Source organism: Onychomys torridus, chromosome 17, assembly GCF_903995425.1.
Source record: "Onychomys torridus chromosome 17, mOncTor1.1, whole genome shotgun sequence".
NCBI classification, from domain to species: Eukaryota; Metazoa; Chordata; class Mammalia; order Rodentia; family Cricetidae; genus Onychomys; species Onychomys torridus.
The window spans coordinates 34,995,510-35,013,264 of NC_050459.1; the positions used below are offsets into that span (position 1 = coordinate 34,995,510).

Consider the following 17,755-nt stretch of genomic DNA (forward strand, 5'->3'; position numbering starts at 1 on the left):
GTTGCTGCTTTGGTTTGGTTTGGTTTTTGAGCGAGTATGACTATCCCTTGCAGGCTGTCCTATTTTTCACTAGTCTATTTATCCTTAACCTCCAAACCTGCCTTAGTTTCCTTAGGGCTGGGATTACAGACATGCACCATCATTCCTGGAGTACCTCACAGTCTTAACTATTTTTAACGGATAGCAACAGAGGTTACCTACCAGTCCACAGAGCATTCTGCGACATGCCAGAACTAGCCTCACCACAGTCATCCTCACTGCAAGGTGACAGAAGAAGAAAAGGAAGAAGGAGAAAAGATACTGGCTTATTGGAGATTGCAACATTCTTGTAACATAGACTGAGTGGTTTCTTTCCATAAAGCAAAGGGCAGAGTAGATGGCAATGTCCATGTGTATATGGCATTCTTTCCTTTTTTCTTTCTTTCTTTCTTTCTTTTTCTTTCTTTCTTTCTTTCTTTCTTTCTTTCTTTCTTTCTTTCTCTCTTTCTGTTTTTCTCTCTTTCTCTCTCTCTCTTCCTCTCTCTTCCTTCCTTCCTTCCTTCCTTCCTTCCTTCCTTCCTTCCTTCCTTTCTTTCTTTCTGGTTTGTAAGACAGGGTTTCTCTGTGTAACAGTCCTGGCTGTCCTGGAACTCAATTTGTAGACCAGACTGACCTTGAACTCACAGAGATCTGCTTGCCTCTGCCTCCCAAGTGTGGGGACTAAAGGCATGCACCATCACCGTCTGGAATAACATTATTTCTTTAGACCAAATGTTATATTAAAAAAATTTTTTTTTTTTTTTTTTTTTGGTTTTTCGAGACAGGGCTTCTCTGTGTAGCTTTGCGCCTTTTCCTGGAACTCACTTTAAAAATCTTAATTCATTCAATCCTTACAAGAAATAAAAAGGTTTGTCATTCCCATTTTATGCAGAGGAACATGAGACAGAGAATGGTTAAGTAATTTGTCTAGGGTCCAAGGACAGCAAAAGAGTTATTAGACTTTGTACCAGGTGTCTAAGAATACATATTAACCACTACCCATACTTCCTCGAGAAACTGCCCTGAAAACCTTTAGAAGTCACTGTAGAGTGGCAGGTGTCATCAGCCAAACAAATGTGTTGCAATTGTTACCAATGAATGTGAATCTGATACAATAACTTTTAATTCACAGGTTATTATCCCCCATGTGCTTAAAAAAGATAGTTTAATTATATGCTATACACATATGTGATTTACTCATTATTTGCAAAAACTACTAGGTTGTATGTAATTAGATGTTTGCTAGCATGTGATGAATTATAATTCAGGGAAATTACTAATTTAGTAACAGTATAGTGACTTATAAATAAGAACAAAGACATCTAATTTATGCAAATAGTATGCATGAAAAGACTTTTTTAAATTTAAGGACACCAAAAATATAAGCTTTGATGAGAGCACAATATCAATTCTTTTATATGATATTACATTGAATATGTTCGTTATATTTACACTTTAAAATTAATTTAAAGTATTTATTTAATGTGTGTATGGGTATGCATGTGTACTGTGTGTGTGCTTGGTGCCTATGGAGGCCACCCCATTTCCTAGAATTGAAACTGTGAACAGACAGACATGAGCCACCATGTGGTTGCTAGGAATTGAACTCAGGACCTTTGGAAGAACAGCCAGTGCTCTTAACCACTGAGCCATCTCTCCAGCCCCAATTTGGCTTTTGACTAGGTGCTCCCTGATCTCAAGGGCAAGCAGGTGATTGTTGTAAATGAAGAACTGTTATCCTAAGTTCTAAACTCAGCTCAAGATTTTGGTTGAGATCTAGCTCTACTACTTCTAGGTACATAGCAGAAGGAATCAACACAGATATACAGTAGGGATACCTGCATCTGTGTGTATAATAACCCTAACCATAAAAGCCAAGTTATGGAATTAGTCTAGATTCCCATCAACAGATTTACATATATACACAGAGAATAGAGTTTTTCATCCATAAATAAGAACAAAGTCATGTCAGTCACAGAAGAATTGATGGACCTGAAGATCATCCAGTTCAGGAAAATAAGTCAGATTCAGAAAGACAAACCGTGTATTTCTCTCAGATGCATAATCTAGGAGTAAAAAGATAGGCTTGTGGAAGGGGGGTTGTTATCTAATAGAAGCGAGGTGGAGGGGAGAAGAAATTGAGGTGCATATGATCAAGATTTACCACATGGGTGTATTGTGAGATATAATGAGAGATTCGAATGTCAAGTGAATACTATGCCAGCCACTCGTCAACCCACACACAAGGGTCAGCTAACAGCAGCAGGCAGGCAGGCAAGCAGAGACTTGGCCCAGGTTTTGTGTAGCCAGTCAAGAGAAGGCTGGGGCTTAGGTGCAAAAAATGGGAGTGCTGGGGAGCAGATCCTGGGAAACAACAGGAACTAGGGAATAAGGCAAGAAACCAGTTACTAGAAAGTTACTGAAAATGAAAACGCCAAGGTCAGAGCGGATCGGCTGAGCAAATAGGAGTAAGATGGGTAAGTGATGTGTGATAGGTTGTATGCATACGTGTTATGATGATAAGATGAATGGTGGATATTCAAATTGACTGTTGCTGGATGTAACAACTAAAACAAATCTAGCAGTCAGTATATCTGCATTTAAAATTCTTCATATATGGTCCAGACATGAAGTAAAAGAATAAAATCTGAAATATAGATATGGTTTGATTATACTTTGGTTTTTAACATAGTTGCAAGGACTGACTCACAATAAATATACAATACAAATTCTAATAAAAATGTAATATGGGGCTGGAGAGATGGCTCATTAGTTAGGAGTACTCTCTTCAACAGAGAATTTGGGTTCAATTCTCAGCACCCACACAGTGGATCATGTCCATTATGGCTCATCCATAATGAGATCTGGTGCCCTCTTCTGGCCTGTAGGCAAACATGTAGGCAGAACACTGTATACATGATAAATAAATCTTTTAAAAAAAAAATTGACCAGGAATAATAGCTACCTCCTATTACACACCGCCTAAATCTGTGGTCAACCCGTGGCTATATGATGACAGTCATTAGACATTAGCCTAATTCTAGAAGAGGAAACTAAATTTGGATCCATAGACTTTGAGGCCAGAGAGGAAGAAACAATGATGTTTCCATTTTCTCTTCTAAATTTTAAAAATCAGAAAGTTATCCCAAGATAGCAGCACATTCTGATATAACTGACTCCAAGGAAGTGTCTGCAGGGATCTCTGGTGTCAATGAAACTTTGTAGTGGGACAGCAGAGGCTGTGATGGTGACAGTGAGAAGTGTGGTACAGCGACTCACAGAGCATCTCACTTTTGTGATAGCATCCTTCCCTGGGCCTTTGGGGCTGACCAATAGTGCTTTCCTCCACCCATCCTCAATTGTCATCTCTATCTCCATTGCTCCCTGAGCTGACTCCTCTTGTTCAGTGGCTTTGTGGATGTGGTCCGTAAGGGATCAGAACTACTTACTGCATGATCCCAACCATCTTACTCATGGGAACACACAAAGGAAATGAAAATAACTATGTGGGAAAGATATATATGCACTCCCATGTTCATTGTGTCATTATTCACAACAGCCAAGAAATAGAATCAACCTGAGTCTACCAATGCATGAGTGGATGAAGAAAACTTAGTATAGGTAGAAATTGAATGATATCTAGCTTTAAAAATAGAGAAAGAAGTCCTTCTATTTCACCATCGTAAATGATTTTGGAGGGCATTACATCAAGTGAAACAAATCAAGCACAGAAAGACAAATTCTGAATGATCTCACTGGGTTTTGCTTTTGTTTTTGTTTTTGGTGAGGTAGGGTATACAAGGGACCTGTCACGGTTTGAAAATGCCCCCCTATAGGCCCATAAGGAGTGGCACTATTAGGAAGTGTGGCCTTGTTGGAGTAGGTGTGGCTTTGTTGGAGGATGTGTGTCATGGGGAGTGGACTTTGAGGTCTTAGGTGCTCCAGCCAGGCCCAGCATCTCACTCTCTTCCTGCTGTCTGTTTGTCCAGATGCAGAACTCTCAGTTGCCTCTCTATCATGATGTCTGCCTGCGTGCTGCCTTGCTTCCATGATGACAACAGACTAAACCTCTGAAACTGTAAGCCAACTCCAATTAAATGCTTTCCTTTATAAAAGTTGCTGTGGTCATGGTGTCTTTTCATAGCAACAGAAACTCTAAGACAGGACTTTTTTTTTGGAGCTGAGGATCGAATCCAGGGCCTTGCGCTTGCTAGGCGAGCGCTCTACTACTGAGCTAAATCCCCAACCCCAAGACAGGACTTCTAAAAGTACATAGAAGTAAAGAAAACAGTGATTACTAGAAGCTGGGGGGTGAGGGGCTGTAGAGATACTGTTTAAAGAATACAAACTTTGAAAACAAAAAAGGAAAAGAAGAAGCCAGGTGGTGGTGGTGCATGCCTGTAATCCCAGCACTTGGAAGGCAGAGGCAGGTGGATCTCTGTGAGTTCAAGGCCAGCCTAGTCTACAGAGCTAGTCCAGGACAAGCTCCAAAGCTACAGAAAAACCCTGTCTCGAGAAACAAAACAAAACAAACAAACAAACAAAAAAGAATACAAATTTTGAGACTGACAGGAAGAGTAAGTGGAAAACATGCAAAAATTAAACAAACAAAAAAACTCCTGTCAGAACCAGACTTTGTCCATTATCTGATGCTACATGCTTCTGTTTTGCATGATCAAGTGAGCACACTAAGTTTATGTCAGTTTCTCAATAGTACCCATCCCTCCTGAACCTCTGAGGTTTTCACGAGCCTCTTTCATCTGCTCTGAACTCCTTGGTTCTACTCTTCACCCTGAGCTGACTCCTACTCTTCATTCTTTAGACAACATTAGCTTGGCAGGAGACAGAAAGAGGTGGGACTACCAGGCAGAGAGAATCAATAAGAAGAGAAATCTTGGGAAGAAGAAGAGGAGCAAGAAAAGGAGAAGAAAAGGAGCATGCCAGGGGCCAGCCACCCAGCCACCCAGCCACCCAGCCACCCAGCCAACCACAGAGTAAGAAGGAGAGAAAGCCATATAGAGTAAAGAAAGGTAAAAAGCCCAGAGGCAAAATGTAGTTAAAGAGAAACAGGATAATTTAAGTTAGAAAAGCTGGCTAGAAACAAGCCAAGCTAAGGCTGGGAATTCATAAGTAGTAATAAGTTGCTGTGTATTTATTTGGTAGCTGGGTGGTGAGCCCCTAAAGAGTAAAAAAACAAAAAACAAAAACTACAGCTCTTGGACCTACTAACCATAGAATATGTAGCAAAAGTTTCAGGATAAATACCTGACCACAATACAGTCAATCCCCAAAACTTCAACCAATGAAAAGGGAACCATGAAGAATACACCATTAACCCAAAAGACAGAACATTTACTCAGTGACTCCAAAAATCTTGTCCCTTCTCAGTCTATGGAAGGAAATATGGTAAGAAGTCTGACCTGGTTTTGTCCTTAAACAATATCGTCCACATCCATCAGAAAATTCATAAATTATCTACTGGCCTGCAGTGATACTTCATTCATTAGCCTGGGGTAGAAAGTACAATGTTTGTAGACAATTCCTCATAGAGCATTTGCATTTCTACACATTTTTTCCAACAGAGTTTATATTCTAGATTATGTTTTAAAGCACACTTGAACAGTCTTGAAAGATATTGAGATAACATCTCCTTCTGGACAGACAGTTGCACTGTTTGATGCACACTAAAATAAAGATAACATCTGTTTTGAAGATTAGACACCCTTTTACTGGAGTTTCTTAATCTCAGGGTGTCCAGCTGTGATCTAGCCCCATTAACTGCTCACACGGGCTGTTGGTATCTGAGAACAAGAGTCATTAATGTGAATATTAAATGTATACTTCTGACCCTTGAGCTGTAGCCCTCTGCAAAATCCATGCAGGCAAGCTGATTAGCTTGCAAATAGAGTAAAATCTCAAGCCCCTTCAATTTTGGGGTATCAGCACTTTATTTTATTATTATTTTTTTACTTTTATTTTTTTGGTTTTTCGAGACAGGGTTTCTCTGTGTAGCTTTGCACCTTTCCTGGAACTTGCTTGGTAGACCAGGCTGGCCTTGAACTCACAGAGATCTGCCTGCCTCTGCCTCCCAAGTGCTGGATTAAAGGCGTGCGCCACCACCGCCCGGTATATCAGCACTTTAGAAGGGTGCCAGCTGCTTTGAAGGAATGGCTGTGGCAGAGAATCATTGTCTTCCAAGGACATACACAGGGTCTGATTTCTTGTAGATGTTGCCTGACCCTTCATTTAGTGTCTTAACCAATATTCTCTGTAGTTTTCTTCCTAGAATGCAATTTCTGTGCCTTTGCCCTTGGAACTTCTTCAAACTATCTGTCCCTTTGTGTTTCCCAGGCCCCCTTTAACCTGAGATAGCCTCAGTCTGCTTCATGTTCTGGAGCCCTAGCTATCCTTACACTCTGTCTATCCTTACTACTGTAAGCCAATGGCTCTGACCTTCTCTGACCTCTAAAGGGGAGCATAGGAAACATTGTGGGGGGGGGGGAGAAGGGAGTTTCTAAATATCAAGATGCTTTTGCAATGGCTATTTTTATGTCAGTTTGACACTGACACAAGCAAGGGTCATTGAGGAAGGAGAAACCTCAACTGAGAAAATGTCCCCACCAGACTGGCCAAAGGGCAAGCCTGTGGTGCACTTTCTTGATTGGTGATTGATGTGGGAGCACTCAGCCTATTGTGGACAGTGCTACCTACCTCTAGGCAGGCAGTCCTTGATGGTATGAAAAAAAAAAAAAAAGCCCTGGGGAGTGATCTAGTAAACAGCACTACTCCATAGCTTCTGCCTCAGCTCCTGCCTCCTGGTTCCTGCCCTGCTTGAGTTCCTGCCCTGACGTCTTCCAGTGATGAACTGTGATGAGGAACTGTAAATCCTCCCCAAATTGCCTTTACCACAGTAACAGAAACCCCAACTAAGTCAGTTGAGGAGCAGAAGAAGGTGAGGCACTCAGGGCAAGCACTTTGAGCATAAAGAGATTAGAATCCGGGTGAAGATTTCCGGCGAATGTGGGCATTTGACCGAAGCGTACATTCTATAGTTCACACAACTCTAAATCCCATGTGTGGTTCAAGTGTGAGATGTCTCCATAGGCCTTGCGATCCCCAGATGGTGGCGCTGTTTGGGGGAGACGGTAGAACTTTTAGGAGGTAGAGCCATGCTGGAGAAAGTGGGTCACTAGGGATGGGCTTCATTTCTCTTCACTTCCTGCTTTCTGACTACAGAGGTCGTGTGACCAGGGGTCTCCTGTTCTTACAGCCCATGCTTTCCCTGCCTTGATGGAGTGGATTTCCTCAAACAGTACATCAAAATAAATCTCTCCTTCTTTGGTTCTAGTCAAGTGTTTTTCTCAGTGATAGGAAAAGTAGTACACTGCCCTAGTAAGTACATTTACAGGCACAAGATGGGGAGTTTCATTCCCCTAGTATTGGCATGCCTTTGACATCTGCTTTTGGTTCCAGTCATATAAATCTCTCAATTTATACTTGTTCATCTAGTCCCCATTTTTTTTCATCTGCAAACTTGAGGATCAACTATGTTTCAAAGCTCTGATAGTCAGTGGGGAGATAAAATGCACTGACCGGGGCTGGAGAGATGGCTCAACAGTTAAGAGCACTGGCTGCTCTTCAAGAGGACTCAGTTTCAATTCCCAGCAACCACACGGCAGCTCACAATTGTCTGTAACTCCAGTTCCCAGGGACTGACTCCCTCTTCTGGCTTCCACGGACACCAAGCGTGTATGCAGCACACGGGTATACACACAGGCAAAACATCCATCATATCATATAGTAAGAAATATTTTCAGATGCATTGGAGATCCTTGCAAACCTTACACAGTGGCCATTTAATGGACCCAGTTATGCTTACATTCATCAACAGAGAAATTAGAATTCATCATAGATGTGCAGCATAGAGACAGCTGTGAACAAAGAGTTCTGGACAGCATTCTCTTTGTTTCTAACCATCACTGTTCACTCTTACAGAAACCATTCATATGTACAGGAAACCAAAGGGCACTTTTCTGTCAGGAATGGTGATGTGTGCAGTGGTATTTATACTGTGCTCACAGTTCAACATCATTTCATTTCTAGGATATAAATGCTGGCCTCTTCAAAAGGAAAAATGCCAGACCATTAAATATACATATTTGAAAACTACTCTTTTTATTCTCCTTAAAAATGAGATTTTTCTTTTCCTATCCTTTTATTCCCCATCCCCCACCCCCGAGCCAGGGTTTCTCTGTGTTGTTTTGGTGCCTGTTCTGGATCTCGCTTTGTAGACCAGGTTGGCCTCAAACTCACAGAGAATCGCCTGGCTCTGCCTCCCAAGTGCTGGGATTAAAGGCGTGCGCCACCACCACCCAGCCCTATTCTTTTATTCTATTCATTTATTTTTCACTGTGGGTTTCAGAAGGGAGAACCAGGCATGGGAGCACACACCTGTGGTCTGAGCTACTCAGGAAGTTGAGGTAGAAGGATTGTTCACACTCTGAATTTGAAGACTAGGCAACAGCTCAAAATAAACAGAAGGGAAAACTGTAGACACATAAGGAGGAAAGGCATAAATAAAAACAGAGTTTAAACATAGATATTCTCAATTATAATCTGCCATTTTTAGGTGAATATTTAACAATCCATCACCCTGATGTCTTATTAAGATACAGAAATCCTCAGATATCCTTAGTATTCCTATCACATATGAGAGAGAAAAGAGTAAAACATGGAAGAAGACAATTAAATTGATGGAGTGAGTTATGCTGCTTATAATTGCAGTAGGCATACCTTTTTAGTAAGATGTGAAGTAAGCTGAGGGTGGTGGTGATGGGTGGGGCGGGGTACACCTGAAATCCCAGCCCTTATGGAGGCTGAGGCAGGAAGACAGTTAAGTACCAGGCCAACCTACGCTATATAGTGAAATCCTGAGTTGAAAATCAAAACTGAAAAAACCGAAATGGAACAAAGAAAAAGCCCAAAGTCATTGAACACCTAGTGCCATTATTCCATGTGGATGTGTGCCACAGCTGGTTAAGATAAGGAAAACCGATTCTGACCTGCATATTGCCTCTTGCCTCCAAGGTCGATGAAATTGTCCTCCTGTCCTTCATCCAGGAACTGGACTTCCTTCTCATGCATGAGCTGTGCGATCAGAGTCTGTAGTTGTTTAACCCGAGTCTCAAGTTGGTACACCTGAGCTCTGAGCCTTCCCTGCTCCTGTAAACAGTTGGCATCCTCGAGGGCCTGCAAGGCAGTGTGCATCTCACGTTCATGGAAAAGAAATGTTGCTAATAATCTGGATAAAACCTTGATCCGATTTTGTCTCCCACTCCCACACCAGAACACTATTTCCACCAGAAAGTCGTTTCATTTTTCCCAGAACTTTGAGTAAGTTAATCTTTTGTCCTTTGGCACAGGTAAATGGGGAAACAAGTTCCTTGACACCACCTTCAGATAATCGTGGTAGTATATGGCAATTATGTTCACTATTGGCCCAAGACCAATACTAACTACCATGGCCAGTTTTGAATGCCTGATATCATGTGAAAAAAAGGAAGAACAGCTTAAAAATATTTCACTGATTTGTTATAAATCCTAATTTTTATTTTTAAAGTGTTTAAGTGTTACTATGTGCCACATGTTTCCACAGAACTTTTCATTCCTTAGCAGCAAGTTATAATAGGGTTTTTTTGTTTTTTGGTTTTTTTATGCCTTCTAGATATAATAGTCTGCACAAAAGGCTTACCCAGGCTTCCCTGCCCATTACCAGGGCAATGGTGACCAGGACGAAGCTGTGAATCTCCCCCATTCTTCCCACTTGAAAGAACTACAAGAAGGGAAAGAATGCCTCATGAGACCAGACTCAACTGGTTCAGATAAAGCCCCAGAGCTCCTGAGGGTTACCCAGAAACGTATCCCCCACCTCCCATTCAGCCTTCGGTCACACGGAGCGATGGGAGCCGACCACATCAAAGCTTAGAAATAATTGAACCTTCTCAGTAACACAGACACACAAAGGGGTTCCAGTTTCATCGAGGGCTCGAACGCGTTGCTTTGTGAGAGTGTGGAAAGGGACAGGAAAAGAAGAAAGACCTGGCGCCAGGCAACTTTCTCAAGTGTTCCTGTTCTGTAAAGTGGAGGTTCCTAGCCACCTTACAATACTGCAGAAATTCTGAGATGATTCTTTTAGGTATCTGGGCATGCATGTGCTAAATAAATGCCAGATAGTGATGTGGAATTTCTAAGGGGAAGACTATTTTTCTTTCTAGAAGAAGACAGTTATAATAGGAGGAGCTCATCGGTACAGGAAAGAACTTTCTAAATAGGCTCCCAGAAGCTAAGTCATTGCAATCAAATTGGTAAGTAGGACCCCATGAAACTAAAAGGCCATGGCAAAGACCATGATTATTTGAGTGAAGAGGCAATCTACAGAATAGGGAAAATCTTTACCATCTACACATTGGACAGAAAATTAGTATCTAGAGTGTACAAAGAACTCAAAAGATGAAACATTGAGAAAACAAACAACCCAATCAAAAATGGAACATGGAACTAAACAGAGTTCTCAAAAGTCGAAATATAAGTTTAGACAAGAAACATTTTTTTTAAAGTGTTCAACATGCTTAGCCATTGGGGACATCCAAATTAAAACTGCTTTGAGGTTTCATCTTCTCCAGTCAGAACGGCCAAGTTAAAGAAGAAAAAGAAAATAAATGACAATGTATGTTGGCACGAAGGTTGAAAAGAGGGACACTGATTCACTGCTGCTGGGAGGATAACTGGTGCAGCCACTGTGGAAACCCGCGAGGAGGTTCCTCGAAGGGCTAGCAATAGGTCTACCATAAGATCCAGCTGTGTCACTCTGGAGCAGATACCCAGAAGACTGACTCTTCTCCTGATGTTAAGATAGGAGCTCACCATGCTCATTGTAGCCCAGATGTCTGCCAGTCGATGAATGGTTAATGCGAATGTGGTACATTTGCATAGTGGAATTATTCAGCTATTGAAAAATTGAATTAGGAAATTTGCAAGTAAATGGATGGAGTGGGAAACAAGTATTCTGTGTGAGATAACCCAGACCCCAAAAGATAAACATCTCATGCTTTCCTTCATCTATGTATGTTTTTATATCTTCAGAAACATATATATATATACACGCACATATATGTTTCCTTTGGTATACCTATACAGGTTAAGAAATAGTAAAGGGCCACTGGTAGTGGAGCTTTGGAGGGTGGGAAAATACCGTACAAGGGAACAAAGGACTACTCTAAGAGACAGGGTTAGTTGATGACTACGTTGAAATGGTATTTTTTGGACACATGCATGGATTCATAAAGCCTATGATTGTGTGCACAAAACCTGCACAAGATGAGTTCAGACAAAGTCCAAGCATGGATGGGAGAGGGAGTCACAAAGTCCCACCTTCAGCTGGGTCGCTATTGGCAACTGGTGGCTGATGGGGGAGAGTTAGCTTTCTTCAGATGTGGCCCCTGAGAGGTTTCCCATGCTTAAGTAGGTGGTCCCACACCCTTGCACATAGAGGCAGAAGGTTTAGAAAAAGTTAGTGGATTTTAAAAAGTAGAGAGAACATAAAGGTGGGAGGGAATAGTGGTCGGGGGATGAGGAAGGAATTGGGGAGGAGAGTAGAGAGAATGGTAAAATGGACTTGATAAAACCGCTTTTTAAAAAGTGTAAACATTAGGGGGCTGGAAAGATGGCTTAGCAACTAAGCATTAGCTGCTTTTCCAGAGGACCCAGGTTCGATTCCCAGCACCAACATGACAGCTCACTCCAGGTTACTCCAGGTCCAGAAGATCCGACACCCTCACACAGCCATACAGGCAGGCAAAACACCAATGCACATAAAAAAAAAGCAAATTTTTTAAAAATGTAAACATTAAGTAAAAATTAAAATCAGGTAAATAAAAAGTGCTTTGGAATATATATTTGCATATAACATATAATTTGATATGTATATATAACTATTATTATATTATATATTACGTAACACATATAAATGTTGCTTAGGGTACCAGCAAGATGTCTCAATGATTAAAAAAAAAAAAAAACACATGCCAAGAAACTAGAGGACAGGCATTCCGTCCTCAGACCTACATGATGGAAAGAAAAGGGACATCCAAAAAACATCTTAATGCCTTCACTTCTGGGATCCTCTGACTTACATACATGCAGGCATGCACATTACACACACACACACACACACACACACACACACACACAATTATTAAAGAAAGAAAAGGGTTTTTAAATTAAAGAAATATTGCTTATCATTAATATTTAGTAGAAAAAAATTGTAAAAGCTGGGCTGGAGAGATGGTTCAGAGGTCAAGAGCACTGACTACTCTTCCAGAGGACTTCAGTTCAAGTCCCAACAATCACACGGTAGTTCACAACCATCTGTAATAAGATCTGGTGCCCTCTTCTGGTGGGCAGGCATATATGCAGACAGAACACAGTATACATAATAAATAAATAAATCTTTTAAAAAAAAATTGTAAACGCCATATGAAGTTAAGTATTTTTCTTTCCAAGTCTGTGAAGAATTATGTTGGGATTTTGATGGGGATTGCATTGAATCTGTAGATTGCTTTTGGTAAGATTGCCATTTTTACTATGTTAATCCTACCTATCCATGAGCATGGGAGATCCTTCCGTTTTCTAATATCTTCTTCAATTTCTTTCTTTAGAGATTTAAAGTTCTTATCAAAAAGATCCTTCACTTGTTTAGTTAGTGTTATCCCAAGGTATTTTATATCATTTGTGGTTATTGTAAAGGGTGATGTATCTCTGACTTCTTTCTCAGCCCTTTTATCATTTGTGTATAGGAGGGCTACTGATTTTTTTGAGTTCATCTTGTATCCTGCCACTTTACTGAAGGAGTATATCAGCTGTAGGAGTTTCCTGGTAGAATTTTTGGGGTTACTTATGTATACTATCATATCATCTGCAAATAGTGAAAGTTTGACTTCTTCTTTTCCAATTTGTATCCCTTTGATTCCCTTTTGTTGTCTTATTGCTCTAGCTAGAACTTCAAGTACTATATTGAATAAAAAGTATATAAAGAATTCAAGAAACTAGACATCAAAATATTGAACAATCCAATTGAAAAATGGGCTAAAGAGCTAAACAGAGAATTCTCAAAAGAAGAATCACAAACAGCTGAAAGACATTTAAAGAAATGCTCAACATCCTTGGTCATCAGAGAAATGCAAATAAAAATGACTCTGAGATACCACCTTACACCTGTCAAAATGGCTATGATCAAAAACACTAATGACAGTTAATGTTGGAGAGGATGTGGAGCAAAGGGAACACTCCTCCACTGTTGGTGGGAATGCAAACTTGTACAACCACTATGGAAATCAGTCTGGCAATATCTTAGAAAACTTGGAATAGCTCTACCTCAAGACCCAGCCATACCACTCTTGGGCATATACCCAAGGAATGCTCAGTCATACCACAAAGATACATGCTCAACTATGTTCATAGCAGCACTATTTGTAATAGCCAGAACCTGGAAACAACCTAGATGCCTGTCAACTGAAGAATGGATTAAGAAAATGTGGTACATATACATAATGGAGTACTACTCAGCAGAGAAAAACAATGACAGCATGAAATTTGCAGGCAAATGCATGGAACTAGAAAATATCATCCTGAGTGAGGTGACCCAAACCCAGAAGGACAAACATGGTATATACTCACTCATAAGTGGATTCCAGATATAAAGCAAAAAAAAATAATCATACTACAACCCACAGAACCAGGGAGGCTATATGGCAGGGGGGACCCTAGCATGACTGTGGCTTATAATAAGTTATGGTTTTACTTAATTACTGGGCAAGCCTCAATGAAACATTTCGCTATTAGAATAATAATTTAAAAGGTATCAAGCTGATAATAGAAAAATAAATAAATAAACAAAAAAATTGTAAACACCAATGAAAACATTTTGACAGGTTTCTGTCTCTTGGTGGACTAGTGTTACCAACTCAAAAGCAACCCCTTGTCTGGCAGATCTTTAAATAAAAAGACATTTCAGAATGTCATTATCTTTTTCAAAGGGTTTATATTAATGTGACTATCAAACACATTATCAGGAATATGCTGTCTTCTAAATTTTGTGCCCTGATTTATAATTCTACCCAACATCTATTTCATTAAGGAAGAATTTTTTGAGTAGTACAGAGTTTTCCTTGAAAAATCTGTCCTTGGGGCAGGGAAAAGGCTTAGCAGATAAAAGCACTTGCAGAAAGCCATGTATGATGGTTTAGATGAGAAACATCACCCTGTAGTCTCAGGCATTTTTAAAGTTGGTCCCCACTTGGTGGCATTGGTTGGGTAGGTTTAGCAGGTCTGGCCTTGCTGGAGGAAGTGTGTCACTGGGGGCACACTTGGTGGTTTCAAAGCCTCTCGCCATTCCATGTGTGCTCTCTCCACTTCCTGCTTGTGCTTCAAGATGTGAGCTCTCAGCTTATTGTCCCAGCTACCCCTGCTGCCTCTGCCTTACAGTCTTGAACTCTGATTCCGGAACCAGAAGCCCAAATCAACTCTGCCATTAGTTGCCTTGATTGTGGAAGGTTATCACAGCAACAGAAAAGTAACTAATACACCTACTGTCTGAATTTATTACACTCCCAGACTCGTGATGAAGGAAAAAAACCTGACTCTCAGAAAGCTGTTCTATAACCACAGACACAACTGCATGCATATACACACATCACATCTGTGTGTGTGTGTGTGTGTGTGTGTGTGTATCTGCCTCTGTCTCTCTCTTCCTCCCTGTCACACACACACACATACACACACACACACACACACACACACACACACACAAATAAATAATTAATTTAAATGAAAATCCAGCCTTCATTATTTATGACAGTAAACCATCCTGTGTTCTGCACACCTAGTTTATATTAATATCATATCAAATAACCTGTCCCTTATCATCCACTATGACTGTTATATTTCTTTTATAGTATTTTTACTTTGGGTATTTTTGAATTATAAATCATAATACTTTAAATTTATTATAAAATTAATCATCCCTTGAAATTGTTTTCAAATAGCTGCTCTCATATAGCCTCTATTATTCAATATGAATTATTTTAAGGAGGGTGGGGATGTAGATCAGTGGTGGAGTATGTGTTGCATGAACCGAGGCTCTTGGTTCAGTTTCCAGAACCTAAATAAATAAATAGTTTTAAGGCCATCAATTTTAATTCATTGCCCAGTAAGTGTTTCTGGGGGTTGGGGAGTTGTGTGTGTGACTTTTTTGAGGAAGGGTCTCACTTCGTAGCTCTGGCTGACCCAGAACTCCTACTGTCAACTAGGCTGGACTCAAACTTAAAATAATCTTCTTACTTCTGCTTCCCAAATGCTGAGTTACTGGCATGTACACCAGGCCCCATTTATGACTAGCAGGTTTTTTTGTCTTGTGTTTTTTGGTGTTTGTTTGTTTGTTTTTTGGTTTTTCGAGACAGGATTTCTCTGTGTAGTTTTGGTACCTGTCCTAGATTTTGCTCTGTAGACCAGGCTGGCATCGAACTCACAGAGATCCACCTGGCTCTGCTTCCCAAGTGCTGGGATTAAAGGCATGTGCCACTGCCACCTGGCACAGTTTTAAAATTTAACAGAATATGCTACATTAAACGTAAAGGCAAAAATGTCTAACTTTAGAAATAAAATGTGCAATGGTTAGTACATGCCTGTTATGAATAGAATCAAAGCATAAAGTATGTTAGTAGCATATAAAAATTTGTAAATGATATGTTCTGAATGGGCCACTGTGAGAGGGTAGAAGATAAAATAAATTTAAAAGAAGGGACTCCAGCCAGTGAAGCAGATCAGTGCCTTGCTCAGCCATTGTCAGAGAAGCCTCCTCCTGTAGCAGAAGTGAACAAATGCAGAGACCCACAGCCAGACATCATGCAGAGTGTGAGAGAACTTGGAACACTCAGTCCTAAGTGGGATGCCACCATCAAATTCATCCCCTCAGAGCTCAGGGAACCCTGAAAAGGGGGAAGCAGAAAGAATGGGAGAACAAGAGGGGGTGGAGGACACCAAGAAACAGGCCTTCTAAATCAAAATGATCAAGGTTCACATGAACTCACAGAGACCGAGGCAGCTTGCACAGGGCCTGCATGGGGCTGTGCCAGGTCCTTAGCATATATAATATACCTTTCACGTTACTGTTTTTATGGGACTTCTGTGTGTGCAAACAAGTGGGTCTCTGTGTCCTGTGCCTTCTCTTGGGCCCTTTTCCTTCTGTTTATCTTGTCTAACTCTTCGTTATATTATATTATATTGTATTATATTATATTATATTATATTATATTATATTATATTATATCATATCATATCATATCATATTATATTACATTAATCCTTAGAAGCCTGTTCATTTTCTAATAAGAGACAGAAAGGGAGGGATCCAGATGGGAGGGGAAGAGGAGAGGAACTCAGAGGAGTACAGGGAGGGTGGGGGAAGCCTTTCAATCAAATGAAAAAGAATACATTTAAATAGGGGGAAAGTCATTTAAAGCAGTCTGTTTTCTAAGTTAGAAGTCACACATGAGCTATAATCTTAATATAAACAGTTAAAATTTTACCCGTAAGTACAGCCTGAGAAACCCTTGCTGTGCTATGCTGCTTTTTCCAAACTTGCCCTCATTTTCTGAAAATGGAATATAACTGTATCCTTGTTATTTATATTGAGAATTTATATTTTTAAAAAACTAAATGTATTTGATCTCCACATAGCTGAAGTAAAGAAAAGCATTTGGGACATCCAGATCACAATGTGGTCTGTTCTGGTTTTTCTTTTGTTGGCTGAAATAGAAAGTTATACTTTGAACTCCCATCCAACTCACTCAAAATATAAAGAAACTGGAAGCTAGTTAAATTCTGAAGCTCTCCTCCAAACTACAAGCCTGCCTTTATTGTCAGTCATTCCAATCTCTCTGAAAGACCCATGGTTATTCTTTTAAGTTGTGGTGACTGTCATTCATTCTCATGAAAAAAAACATCAGCATTATTACAGTCCAGTCAAGAGTGCAAATAATAACTTACCTCCAGTCAAAATGAATCAGTCCTCAGCTAGGCTCAGTCCAGACACAGCCTCCCAGGAACTTCTAACTGAAGTCAGAATTTGTAAATTGTCTGCTCCATTATTTGATTAGAAACAGGCAAAGTTGATTCTGGCTGTAATCCAGAAACAACATGAAGAAATCAGTTTAACTGGAAGGAATACAAAAAAATAAATCAAGGAATACAAAAAAGCAAATCAAGGGCAAACCCCAATACTCTTACATTTTCAATTTCCTCCAATTACATGACATTTTTATTGGATTACATATCCATGTTTCAGCCTTTTAGAGATATGCTCACCCAGAGAATTTTGTACTTTAACTATCCTAAAATCAATGTGCATCTGAAGTTTTGTCTTATAGATGTTAAAGTTAATATCCTGCCACCTGCCAAAAGGGGAGCTAAAGTATAACGTCAGCTAAGACATGGATAGAGGCCACATTTTTCTTAGGTATGAAAACCTCACCATCACAGGTTTCTAATCACCAAGATGGAATGGCCAGTTTATTTGATCTCTTTTATTATAATTTTTCTTTATTCTTGAGAACTTCAGACATGAAGACATGAAATATTATCTTACCCATCTCCCATTCCCCTCCGAGTTTCCCCATGTTCT

At 40.1% G+C, this 17,755-nt stretch overlaps 1 protein-coding gene across 1 annotated transcript in view; it reads right to left on the minus strand.

The window, feature by feature from the left end:
• Nucleotides 1–17,188, minus strand: part of Fgl1 (fibrinogen like 1) — a 31,108-nt gene extending 13,920 nt beyond the window's left edge. Inside the window, exons 1-3 of the mRNA XM_036209276.1 lie at nt 17,122–17,188; nt 9,770–9,850; nt 9,081–9,267 (exon numbers count right to left, since the gene is read on the minus strand). Of these exons, the coding sequence (XP_036065169.1) occupies nt 9,081–9,267; nt 9,770–9,832 (250 nt within the window). The 5' untranslated portion in view covers nt 9,833–9,850; nt 17,122–17,188. The remainder of the gene's footprint in view (nt 1–9,080; nt 9,268–9,769; nt 9,851–17,121) is intronic.
• Between the last annotated feature and the right edge of the window lie 567 nt (nt 17,189–17,755).